Genomic DNA, 13,409 nt, shown 5'->3' with positions numbered 1-13,409 from the left:
TTACGGTATTTCAACCATAGAATGAAGTTCTTTTGTGCAACCTTTGTTAGTAAACACTTGTCAGGGCCCTTGGGTTATAAATCACAGTAAGACTTAGACACCGAGGCTGGATAATTGTAACCATTTAGTCCTTGCTCGGCGCTTTCCAGGTTGGGATGGTTTCCCTTGAGTCTTAGAATGATACTGGGTTTTCAAGCAGTGGAAATTCAATCATTTGATGTTGTAAATCAAGGGTAATATAAATGAAGTCTTTGGGTTGACACAGGAATAACAGGTTAATTACAGATTGCAGACTTTTCAGTTATATTGAGATTCAGATACTAAAACAAAACTGAAGTGCACCTGAATGCACAAAACTCCTGCAAAACACACGTCATGAACACAGTGATTCCTGGCTGTGTCAATTTACAAATTATGATTTAATATCACAGAATCATGGAATGGTTTGAGTTGGACGGAATCTTAAAGGTCATTAATTCCAATCCTCCTGCCACACCACAAATGACCTGAGCTGTTTTAATTTTGCTTTTACACTTTGGGTATTGTTTTCTTTATTTTCCTTCCCCCCCCCACCCCATCTAAAAGCATCTCCTCAGTAGCAGCCTTTCAGAAAACTTTGGACAAAAGTATAACAGTAGATGTAAAGCCCAAATCTCTGAAATGTAATTCAATTACTTGTTTCTTTAACTGCATGTAAGAGTCTCAGAGGAAAGCAAATCTACTTTCTGGAGTCAGATTGTTTTTACTGCTCCTATAAATCAAATAACCATCTGTGTGTTTCAAAATTAGATTGTGGAGGCTATTAGTCCATAGTGTAGACTAAGCACTTTATTTATATGTATTATGCACGTACAAAAACTCCAAGAATTAGTTCCATAATGTAATTAGGCAACTTACACTACAAAACCAGTAGTACTCCTTAGACTAGTAAAAATACTTACAAATATGTCATATAAAATACAGATTAAAAAGTGATGGACTGACATGGCTCTCCTTGGAGCACCCATAATTTACTTTTCCTGAGTTTTTGGGCTTCTCTGCTGGCCCCTGATCAAATTGAAAGAGCAGGTTCAGAGGATCAGCTCCTTGTTACCACAGGAGCACCCAAGGAGACAAGAAAGACAACCACCTCTAGAGGATTGGAGTTTGCCTCACTTGAGAGTCATGGAAAACTGGGTACAAACAGTAGTTTGAAGAAAATATTTAGCTAAGAAACCTCTTATTGGATCAGTGCACCACAATTCACAGACAAAATTAAACTGGAGTAGAGATGGGGAGAAAAAAAAGAAAGATTGCAGTTAGTGGAATGATATGAAAGCAAGCACAATATGATACAACAAAGAAAGGTGAACGAGCACAGTGTAGGGCTTAGCACTGTATTTACAAACTACTGAAAGTCTGTGATCTTCCAGCAGGCATTTGGGGATCAGTGTGGATAGACTGGATGCCAGAGATAAACATTCGGTTTCTTCTGACCCTTGTGGAGCACAAATGCACACTCCTCCTCTTGCTAAAGGAACAGCCATCAAGGCTGTAAGTGATGCAAGGAAATCTGTTCAGCTGATGCTGTTCCAAACTGTGGAACTGCATTTCAGTGCAGTAGATACTGGCTCCCAGTTCTCAGGTCACCAGAGCGAGCACATGCATCTCTCCTGAAAGCAGATCAAAGCTATCCGAGGGAAGGAAGAAGTCCTAACTTCCACATGTACCTGAGATCCTGAACACTGGGCTTCAAATCTTTCCTCTGAATTAAATAAAAGCTGGGTGGAAGAGAAATTTAAATTCTATGTAAAATGACACTTTTTTTTTTTTGTTATGACAGAAAAAAAATCCTTTAAATTTGTTTTGACCAAGTACCTTCTATTTTCTTTCTCTTCATTCTTTATTTCAGCTGTTGGCCAAAAAGAAATGACTTTCACTTGCCTACTGTACAGTAAATTCAAAAACTGTAAGAATGTAGAGATATTCTGCTTATGAAAGCACTTAAAGGCTAAAGTTATTATAATCCAGAAGAGACAAAACCGAGGAATTTTCATCAATCCAAATTACCTCTGAGTTAGGGAAGAAAGTGGTTAGGAGACAGTCCAGGCAGGTATAGCATAGGAAGGAAAGAGAGGCATATCACTCTACATATGAAGTTGCAAGATAATAAAGTTTGTTTTGAAGTTTCAGCTATTAAAAAAAAAGGTGGTATAAAGAGGATCAAGAGTTAAATGCAGTAGCTCAGTCTTAGAGCAAGTGATGAGACTGGGGTGACAAATCCAAAAGGTGAGCCAAATGAGATGGAGAGAAAAGAGATATTAGATGGAAAAATAGCAGAAACTGAGAGATGCGTGTAGGTATCACTAACATGGAATAGTAGCTGAAGCCAGGGGACTGGGTGGGAAACAGCAGGGGTGTAAGAACTACTCCTGTAAAGATAAAGGTTTTGGAATGCTAACAAAATAGCTTTGGCCTAATTATGAATGGGAGAAATAATCCAGTAAAAATTTATTTTGTTTAACTGATTAGAATTACTGAGATGTAGCTTATATTTCTTCCAAGTGTAGTTATCAAAAATCTTAACCCAGAAATACTTCAGAAGCACTTTGTTGATCATATTTGACAGTTTCCTGTACTAAACTCAGCTGGATAATTAGAATTGTCATATGGCATTACTTTTGCCTGAATGGGTAAATATATATCAATTACTTTAAGATTGACTTTTCATGAATATTCAGTAGCATGCATTTGAATAAAAATATTCCTCTGGCAAGTATTGCAATTGAAAAAAAAAATCAACCTTGTCATACCCACACATTGTATATAAAATCCTTCCAGACCTCAACTAATGTTAAATGATCTCTAACCATGCTGTGCTCATTTCATACTTGATTTCTGTATCTCCTAAAGTTACAGCTCACTGTGAAAACTAGCACAAGCCCACATTATCTTTGAGGAGCATGGGGACATGCATCTGCAGATTTTCAAAACAGGGTATTCTAAGGTATCCCTTCTCATAAGTTTTCCCTAATTGACAAGGAAAAAAAACCCCAATGTGGGAAAAAAAACCCCAACCCCACAAAAACCAAACCAAAATCCCACAAAAATCTCCAAACAAACAAACAAACCCCTCCCCCCAAAATGGTCCCTGTTCAGGCTTGCTCAGATTCCAGGGATATAAACACTCACAACAGTTTAAAAAAAAGTGAGCAATGATATGAGTTTCAGTAGCAGCTGATAGGAGAGATCTGTTAAAATTGATCGTTCCCCTGTCAAAATATCAAGGAACTGGCCAATACATTCTGCGAAGTTGTCACAGCAGATGATGTAACAGAGAAGCACAGCTATACATTACTGAGCAGCTTCCTTTCCTGCCACTAGAAGTCATCTGCTTCATCTGTGCTGTGACCTGTTGGGGGCACTCAGGTATAGCAGCAGATTGCTTGCTCTCGGGTTATTTGTTTTCCCTTCCAGCCTTCAGATGTAGCTGTTATTTTATTCATGAATCACAATATTCCATTTAAACAATTAAACAAGATTTTTTTTATCACTTTGGGGACAAGAGGGAAGTTTCTCATAGAGTCATTAGGGAGACTCCATAACAGTTCACTGCAAGTCATCTTGCTATGCTGGGTTACTGTGGTGTTTATGCTTGGAGTGTTTTCTCTGCTGTTTCTGGCATTGACTTGTAGAATTACCTGCCTTCCACTGTATTTGAACAGAGCCCATATTTGGTGCATTTTTAGCATATATTTGTAAGCAGCTTGTACTACCACTACTTGTAAAAACATTTACTTGCAGAGACAGCCAGCCTGACAGGGCAAATGGCTACTGCAGGAGACTTTCTTACATTTTGATATTTTTCAACAGCTCCCCACTTGCTAAATCATTCAATCTGATCCTGGCTATATCTCAAATACTTAAGAAAGGGAGGAGTTAGCCAGGAGATTTGGCTGCACCCACTAAACTAGGGGAAATAGATGGATTATGAAAAGCCAGAGCAAATTGCAACAGAAAGCTCAGCAGAGCAATGGGCAATTAAAAAGCTTCACCCTTCACCTGGGACTCCATGAGCAGGAGACTCTTTTTTGTCTTGTACAGACCTTAGAGGACTGTGAGAGTCTGTGACAAGGGTCTCCAAAAGTAACCAGACAAAGCTGATTCTGGAGACTCTTCCTGGGCCAGACTCTCTGGCACCACCTCAAAGAGTCAAGCATCAAGTGGGACAGCAATCTGTGGCTGTGTTTGTGTGCCAATCACTCTGGAAGCTGGTTTTATGTGGTAGGTGAGGTACCCACCATGCATATCATGCACCAGGGAAGCTTGCACTCTTCTATTTCAGCATGCAGACTGCAATTGCATCTTTCCATAAAGTCCAAAACTGATTTCCTCTTTAAAAAATATCTTATTGCCAGTGGCTAAGCCTTGAAAGATAAACTTTCCACCTAGAATAAATTTCCCATAATGTATGTTCCTAACAGAATAGAAGACACAGAAATTTTACATGTCCAGGAGACTACCAAGTTTGATTTTTGGAACAAGAGCCTTATTATTATACAACTCCTTCAAGAAAATATTAATCATCAGCTCTTCACACTTCTATTTCTCAGCATTAGTTTTTCATTAATGCTTACATTTATATAAAGATATTTCAGATATACACATGTTTTCAAGAAGTTTGATCCTGAAAGCCACTCAAAACCTTTCTTTCCTAATGACATCAAAAAATGTTACATATGGTAAGTATTTCCATTTATAGGAGCATTTATATGGTCAGTTTATTTTTATTTTTATTTACAGGAAACAAATGCTCAGTGAAGAAAAGAGGGACCCAAGGGTTTTTTTGCTTAAACTCTGAGGAATGGGAGTTTCATGCAACATAGGAAACATGCTGGTGCTGGTGGAGTGCTGCAATGGAAAGAGGCTGGGAATATTTTGTCTTTCACTACTGAGAAGTATAATAGGATCTAAAGTCTGCAAGTGATTTGTAAACAAAGAATAGATACTTTTCTAGGCAATATACTGCAGTTTAAACAAGAATTAATCCAAAAAAGTCATGTAATGTGTATTCTAAAGTAGATCAGAACAGATTATCACAATAGTCCATTCTGCTTTTATAATCTGGCCTTAAATACATAAGCACTTTAAAAATAAATCAAGACTGGATATGAAGCAGGAACATGTCCCTATTTTTATTTGGCTATTGATTGGAATGGAAGAAAATATATGATGGTTTATAATACTGAAATTGCAAGGAGTCTGAATAAAAGAGTCTTATAATTCATTATGAATTTTTTCTATCTAGTAGGCATAACAGAAAAATAAACATCCTAGATATTTTTAGAAAGCAAATATCTAACTAAATAAATATAAGAAATAAATAGATAGTCACATGAATAAGGACTTTGCCTCTAATTCCTTCCTTTCTTCACTTAGATCTATTTTACTATCTTTTTTCTCTTGGTTTTGCCCCAGTTTATTTCCTGACTATCAATGTGTGTTCTGACTTTGAACAAAAGCTACTGTGGTCTTCAGTAGACTCAAGATAACAATGCTTTTGTATGACAGAAAATACTTGCAACAATCCTTATAAATGTATGGGCTAATGGAATAATTCAAGCCTCATGACAATGATCACTATTTGCAAAGGAAGTCCATCAGTTAAATACTGCTCTGTCAGTGGTCATTAGCCAGGCTAAGGTCCACAACTCCATTTTAGGGCTTTTCCAGGGGAGCTGTCAGGTCTGTCTGATTCAGTCCTCTCTCTCACACTTGCAGCCTTTTGGTTTAGCTGTTCTTTACTTTGCCTTTAAATTTCTCCTTATGTCCAGCTCTTCCTAGACTGCTTAGCTTCACCTATTCACACAGCTTAAGTGCAGATCTTCCTTTATTTACCAGCCACTTCAGCAAGCTTCTGCATTTGGTCATTCCCTCCAGCCCTTGGTCCAGGCTCCTTGTCCGACCCTTATCCTTATCATTCTGGTTTCTACTCCCAACCCCTTCAATAAAACAACCCCATCTCTTCATTCTACCCAAGCTTCATCTCACTCTGCCCTCCTTTTGTCAGGTAGCTCTAATCAGTCTCTTGAGCCCATCAATCCTGGTCATAACGTCTTTTATTTCCTCTTCCTAAGTCCTCAATCTCACCAGATTCCTGCTTCTATATCTCTTGCTAAGGAAAAGCTGAATTCCTGAGAAACATGACTTGTGACTCTCTATAAAAGCTGAAGTGGGGGGCTGGTGGAAGAAAATTGGAAGACCAGAAATTGTAACAGCAGCCACAATTGTAAAAAAAAAAAAAGAGAGTGACAGGGAAAGGAGAAGCAACAGGGTGTTCTTGACAATACAATCTAATTTAAAAATGATGAAACAAGACTTTGAATTAACACCTCAGGAGTCGCTCCTACCTTTGTCACAGCCCTCATACACCTTGGTGCCAGGTTCATTAAAAGATGTGGATAGTGTCATGTACAACACACTAATGCTGGGCTTCCAGCCCCTGGGTCCCTAGCACCTGCAGCTCTGTGTCATGCACTCAGGCTTTGTAACCACTACCTTAGGAGGGATACTTCAGAGGAAAAGACAACTTGAATTTCAGAAGAATTGAGTGTATGAAAATTCAACTTGTCTTGCCTCTCAAAATTTAAGGCCATTTCTCGATACCTCTGTATGTTAATTTCATTATTGACAAAATAATATCTGACCTTCTTGTGAGTGTTGTAAAGCATACTTCATTTATGCTTTCCTAAGGTTCCTCTACAGAAATAATTTTCTGCAAAGCACAGCTATAATTAAAAAAACCCTCTTTTAAAAGAGAAAAAAGGACACACAAAGGGATGAATAATACCATGAGTAGCTGGAAGTACCAGTCCTGTAGTCAGATTGTTTGTCTGTCTGCTGCTTTAGAGAGTCTGTTTATTGCTGAAGTCAAAAGCTGAAAAACTGTGGCAGGTAGCAGATGTACCAATTAATAACCTGTCAAGGCTGATGGATAGAATGAAAAAAACCCCCAACTCTCACATATAACTCCTGTGTGGTTTTCCCCCCACATTTCAGGTCTTTGGGGGTCATGAGATACACTCTGTTTCCCTGGAGAGAGATGAAACTGTCTCATTAGCGTCTATCTTTCATGACATTAAGATGCTGCCTTTGAGATGCTAACTCACCTGTTCTTCTCCCAGAATCCTGAAGTGATGAAGCTCTTTAATCAAGGAATCTGGACAGCCAGCTGTTGGAAAGAAACAAAAGTAGGCGTTTTAGAGTTTCCTGTCAGTGCAGTTTCAGCATTAGACACATAGATGCAGAGATGATAGAATATACAGATTAACTTAGATAAAGAAGATTAGAAAGATTAGCCACGGCTCTGCAGGCACCAGAATACTGAAAACCATCTATCAAATAATCCCTCCACATTTCTGAGCATGCTACCAAGAACACTTAGAAAGGTTATATTCCAAATATTTTAGCCCTTTCCCCAAAGGACTACAAACAAAACAAGATGAAAAGGGCAGCACTGTCTGCCAGATACCGCCAACCCTTTGTATAAGCCAAAAAGCCTGTTAAAAGAGGATCTCACATCAAAACGTGGGAGCTGCCCAAAGCTGAATTCTGATTCACACAACAGGTTTGGACTAATTTCTAAGAATAATACACAATTTCCCTGATTCCCTGAAGGATTTAATAGGCCCCACAGATAGCTTAATTTTGGCTGTCACAAGGATAACCCATTTCACAGATATGTGGCTGTAACCCCCCAGTGTTAACACACAAACCCAGAACACAGGCAGTGATTTACCAGAATTTTGCAATGAGGCTAATTTTCAATCTCTACAAACTTTCCCATCTGTACCAGCCAGTAAGAAAGAATATGTCTTGCTAGCTGCCATGCACTTTAGTCACCCGTTCAGACTGTGGTTCCCTTCCTGGCAATGAAGTCCAAGGGTGCTGTAATTTCTTTTGTAAATGACTTTTGTACACTACCAGACTAATTCCTGACAAGGGATTAAAGAGCAGACTGTGAGAACTATCTGGGCTTTACTCTTTTTACTATAAATTGGAGCATCTCTTTGTGAACAGAGAAAATTCCTTAATAGGAATTAAGAGCATAGTTCCTCTCAGAAAATGGGAGGAACCATGGTCTTTATCAACCTGATTTTCTGCTGATGCTACTACAAATAGTTACCTTTCACTCTTAATGACTGCCATGAAAAGAATACAAATGAATTTGGGCCTAACTATCAGGAAGTCTCCACCAGCACCATGGTTTTACTCAAGGCCAATGAGACATGGCCTACACTCACACTTTCTGTTGGCATAGCTGTCTTAGGGATGCAGAAGGAAAAGACTACGTTTGAAAGGAACGTAACTAAAAAGGCGAAAAATGAACAATAGACATGTTCTAACAAGAACAATAGACATTGTCATGCTCAAAAAATGAGCAATTACACCATTAAAAGTCTTGTGTTCACATAATTTTTCCACTTCGGGAACTGGTTTAAATGTTACTCAAGTCAACCTTTTACTGGTAAATGTTTTATCTTCATTCCAAAGAGGAGAAGGTGAAAAATGCACCATCTACACAACTTCATCAGCAAACCCTTAGAAAAGCAAGACAAGGTTTGAAGTTGGCCCAGGTTTAAGCATATAGTAAGAATTGTCTATTAGTGAATTGTCTCTTCCTAAATATTAGTATTTATTCCCATTTAATGAAACCTATGATATTCTTACAAGCTTCTTTTCATCCACCTCTTCCTCATGCACAAGGGTATTCACATATTTGAACATGTGTTTTAGCTCTAAGCGATTATTTCTTAATCAGATTTTATTCTCCTCAACTTCTAGAACCACAACCTGTGTATCACTTTTAAATTTCTTTTCTCATTTTCTCAATGCTGTTTATTCTTTCACTTTCTCAATGCACTTAATTGTTCTTGCTACTCCTACCAGATAATCTCTGCCATGCAGCACTTTCTTGTATTCTCACTGGGATTTACATCTCCATCCAACTCTGTCTCAATAACTCCTTGACCTGAGCCCTGAGTTGTAGTCCAGAGCTGTTGTCTTTGTGTTTCAAATCAAAACTTATTGTATAAAAAATGGTTCCTCTCTCTTAGCCTCAAGTTCTTACATAATTAGCAATATCTTTTCTTGCACATGATTTTCCCTGAAAATATCTGCATTGATTGCATGCTGCCATAGGAATTTCTAAATGTGGATGATAATTACGATTTCATGTAATACTGCCTGTTAATCTTTGACAGATGTTAGCTTTAGAACACCAACTAAACTGCATTCTTCCTTTTGGAGTCCTTACAGCTTCTACTTCAATCAAGTATTTCTTTCTTCCCTCTTATCCTTTCATATTTACTATTCACTAATCTCCTTAAAATTGGAAGGTTTCCTTTTTCTTCCCTAGCAAGAACTTTTTCCTCTCCATTTTCCTTGAAATCATATTTCCTAAGTACCCTTTTCTTCCCCAGAAATCCATCCCATTCTGCCCCCCACACATAAATTATATAATCTCCCCTTTATGAATAACTTTCATGCATCCTCTCTTTCTTCCATACAAGCTGGGGATGAACGGATTAAGAGCAGCCCTGCCAAGAAGAACTTGGAGGTGAGAGGCTGGACATGAGCTGGCAAGGAGAACTTGCAGCCCAGAAACCAAACGTGTCCTGAACTGCATCCAAAGCAGCGTGGGCATCAGGGCCAGGTGTGCCCAGACTGTGCCCCTCTGCTCTGGTGAGATCCCACCTGCAGTGCTGGATCAGCTCTGGGGTCCCCAGAACATCAGAAGGATGTGGATATGTTGGAGTGGGTCCAGAGCAAGGTCCCCAAAATCAGAGGGCTGGAGCACCTGCTCTATTAGGAAATGGGATTGTTCAGCCTGGAAAACAGAAGGCTCAGGGGAGACATTATAGCAGGTTTCCAGAACTTGGTGGGGGCTTATAAGAAAGATGGGGACAAACTATTTAGCAGGGTCTATGTTGAAAGGACAAGGGGCTATGGTTTTAAGTTGCAGAAGGGTTGATTTAGATTAGATATAAGAAATAAGTGGTTTTGTGGTGAGGGCGGTGAAACACTGGAATGGGTTGCCCCCTTCAAGGTAAGGCTGGCCAGGTCTCTGAAAAACCTGACCTAGATGAAGGTGTTGCTGCTTATTGTAGGGGGGCTGGACTAGGTAACATTTAAAAGTCCCTTCCGACTCAAACCGTTCTACGATTCTGTGACAAACATGCATGTTTAAGTGTTACTAGTCATCCACTGCTGCATCCTCTCCCAAATGCAATATTTTGTATTATCTGTTTTTCAGAGACTTGCCCAACCTAGTTTTAAATCTTTTCATAGTTCAGATTTTCACTGGATCTTGCTTAGCTGATTATACAACAGATCCTGACGTTACTAGTAAAGAGAGAGAGCTTAAAACCTATGTCACTGTTGGCATGATTCTTCCCAGCAATGAGTTCAGAAATGTCAAACACATACAATATTGAATTATACTGACACATCTTAACAGTCTGCTGTCTGTAAGAAGTCATCTCAGATTGTCACATTTCAGAAGCAATAATTTCATGAAAAAAAAGAAATCTCCCTTTTCCTTTTTTCTTTTTAGATATTTCTGGGCATATTTCTGATGCTTCCTATTTCTATTTTTAATTTCTTCTTTTCCGTAAGTGGACCTTTGTAAAACATGTCCTAACACTGTAACCTATTTTTACCAGATATCTGTGAGTTTTGGAAAAAGTCTTGGATTATGTTAAATTCCTGCACTGTGACTAGAGACAATCGTTATGGCAAATAACTATCCCATAAATAAAACATAAAGAGACTTTAAAAAGTCCCTCCCTGCTCAAAATGATTAAGAACTATCTTTTATCTCACCCAAAAATTCCTCCATATATCCACCAACATATTAATGTGCATGAAAACACACATGGGACCTTGTTAATTATTAGCAGTTAAGCACAGCACCTGATGGGTTCACTGGCCAAGTGTACACACCAAACATTTATAGAAAAGTGCATTTTCTAAGTCTTTGATGTGAAACTAGCACATGTCAAATGACATAAATAAACTGTGCTTTAGAGATTTCTGCTATTTTCTAGAGAATATGTTGAGGATTAGTTTTTATGCCCTCTGTCCTACAGAACCAATTAATGGTCTCAACAATTACCAAAAATTTTCACTTCCCTTTTCCCAATTATTACTTGAAAAGCACAAGCCTTCATGAAATTTCCACAGACATAAACCAAACAATGGGAATATAAAAAAAAAAAATCAATAATAATTACACCTAGGAGTGTTGAAAGGATAAAGTGCAAAAGCATGGACAACTGGCTTCAGTCAGGAGACAAAACTCAGGACTGAGGACGCTGCAGACTGATAAAATGGCAGCTTAATGGCTTTTCTGTTGCCTCTTTCAGCTCACATTCAAACCTATGTGTTTCATATGTTCTCAGCTGCAGTGACTGTTACAGGTTCTTGCTAACTATGAAGGTAGAGCAAGATATCAGAGATATAAAACTGATGCAAATATTTAATACTTTTAACTCTGTCATAGTTCCACTGACCTTAGAGCAATCAGATAATTTGATGCTTTAGGAATGAGCCCAAGTCTAAGCAGGAAAATAATGAAAGGATGATGCTCAGTTCAAAGGACCAGAAGTTTTATAAAGTCACAAGTAAATTCTTTGCCTCTATTTAAAGTTTTATTACTGAAATTAAATTTAGGAATTCATTTGCTTCAACACATTCCATCATACACCAGTTTACTCAGTTTACTTGTTTGAATAATTTTGTTGTTACTTGATTCCCGTATTGCTTTATAATTTAACTCCAAATGTTGTACTTATGAATGAAAGGTGCATTTAAAGCTGCAGATATGTGTAACTGTAAACTTGCAATTTACATTGTGGTATTCTCTTCATAAACATATTTTAATCTGTTCACAGAAGTATCTCCAAGAGAAGAATAAAGAAGCAAGATTTAGGAAGGATGGTTTGATGTCTCCTAACATCATAAATTCCCTGATTTCAATTGGTCTGAACACACACTTTCAGCTACACTTGTAATTAAACTATGATTCTAACTACTACCAATTTAATTACCCAAATCTTCACATATTTTTTCTCAGACAGAATTAGCTTTTGCTTTTTTTCTTTAAATTATCCCTCTGTATGACTTATGTTCTTCAGAGAGAAGGCAAAGGAAAAATTAAACCAAGCCTTTAACGTTGCATAAAATAGCAAAATGGAAGCCAAATACGACAGCTGCTCCAAACAGAGCCATCTGAGAAGCAACGTGAGCGTCAGCGCCCTGATGGCACCTCCAGCCCTGCCTGTCCCAGCCAGACCCCATGTCAGCCCTGCCTCACCCGCCTGTGGCCGGGCTGCTGTCCAGCTGGCATCCCCAGAGCCCTGCCCTGCCCAGCCAAGGGCAATCCTGCAGCTCAGAGGTGCCCAGGTCCATCCATCCCCAGGGAGGTGCCCCGTGCCCGCAGCGGGGCTGTCCCAGCGCTCCGGTCTGCCAGCACTTGGATGGAGGCACTCAGCCTGAATCACTCTGAGGGCCAAAGAAAATCCCAAAACGCCCTCACAGGTACAACCAAATGTATCTCTGCTGCAGGGTTGTGTGCTGCACCTTCTACCATAAGTTTGCAGCATTATTTCATGCTTTGCATTTTGAATTTCATCTTTCCTCAAATGGTATAGTTGTGTGAGATTCATTTCAATGCATTTAAGCATCAAAATGTTGGCTCTATAAATCTAATATATTCCTTGCATGCTTCCACAGGGTAATTCCCACCACCCAAGACAGGCACACAAAAAAAAAATCCCCTTATTTCCATTCAGTGAGGCGCTTAAGGCGACTTGGCAAGATTTACACAAGTAAATTTTAGACTTTTTAAGTTAAAATATTTGAATTTCACTCAAAAGCTGCAATTCCAATAATTTCTACACATGCTTAACATTGGAGCATATACATTGTAAATTTCCCCCTCACATTTAGCTCCATGCAAGCTAAGCATTTACATTATGAGCACAGTGCAACTTCCATTTCTCTCACTTAGAATTTATGTCTGCATCAACACTTGTTAATTCTGAAAAGTACATCCCTTTTGTGGGCTCTGAACATAACCATGCATGAATATCTATCAGTGTCCTTCAAAGGATATCTTTTCATAGCGCTAATTCCTTAACCAAGTTTGCTACTGGAAAACGTTTTAGATACTCGAGAATAACCACTTCATGCTTAGAAAATTAATGGATATGTTGGCTTCTTTTTTCCCCTGACTTTAGTATAGGCATAAAAAATGTTCAGTATTCAAAAACACAATCCTAAAAATCTGGCAGTGCAGCGCTGTAACAGCAGGACTCGCAATACAGCAAGAGTTATAGAAATACAGGGAAGTGCAAGCTGGCCTGTGG

The 13,409-nt window shown here is 38.7% G+C and overlaps 1 protein-coding gene across 1 annotated transcript in view; it reads right to left on the bottom strand.

Annotated features, from left to right (window-relative positions):
- PRKN (parkin RBR E3 ubiquitin protein ligase) overlaps positions 1-13,409 on the bottom strand; it is a 679,650-nt gene that overhangs the window by 114,587 nt on the left and 551,654 nt on the right. Inside the window, exon 8 of the mRNA XM_084202932.1 lies at positions 7,149-7,210. Within this exon, the coding sequence (XP_084059058.1) occupies positions 7,149-7,210 (62 nt within the window). The remainder of the gene's footprint in view (positions 1-7,148; positions 7,211-13,409) is intronic.

This window comes from Fringilla coelebs, assembly GCF_963513975.1.
Source record: "Fringilla coelebs genome assembly, chromosome: 3".
Classification (NCBI taxonomy): Eukaryota; Metazoa; Chordata; class Aves; order Passeriformes; family Fringillidae; genus Fringilla; species Fringilla coelebs.
The sequence above is the reverse complement of the archived record's forward strand: the minus strand, read 5'-3'. Positions and strand labels throughout refer to the sequence as shown.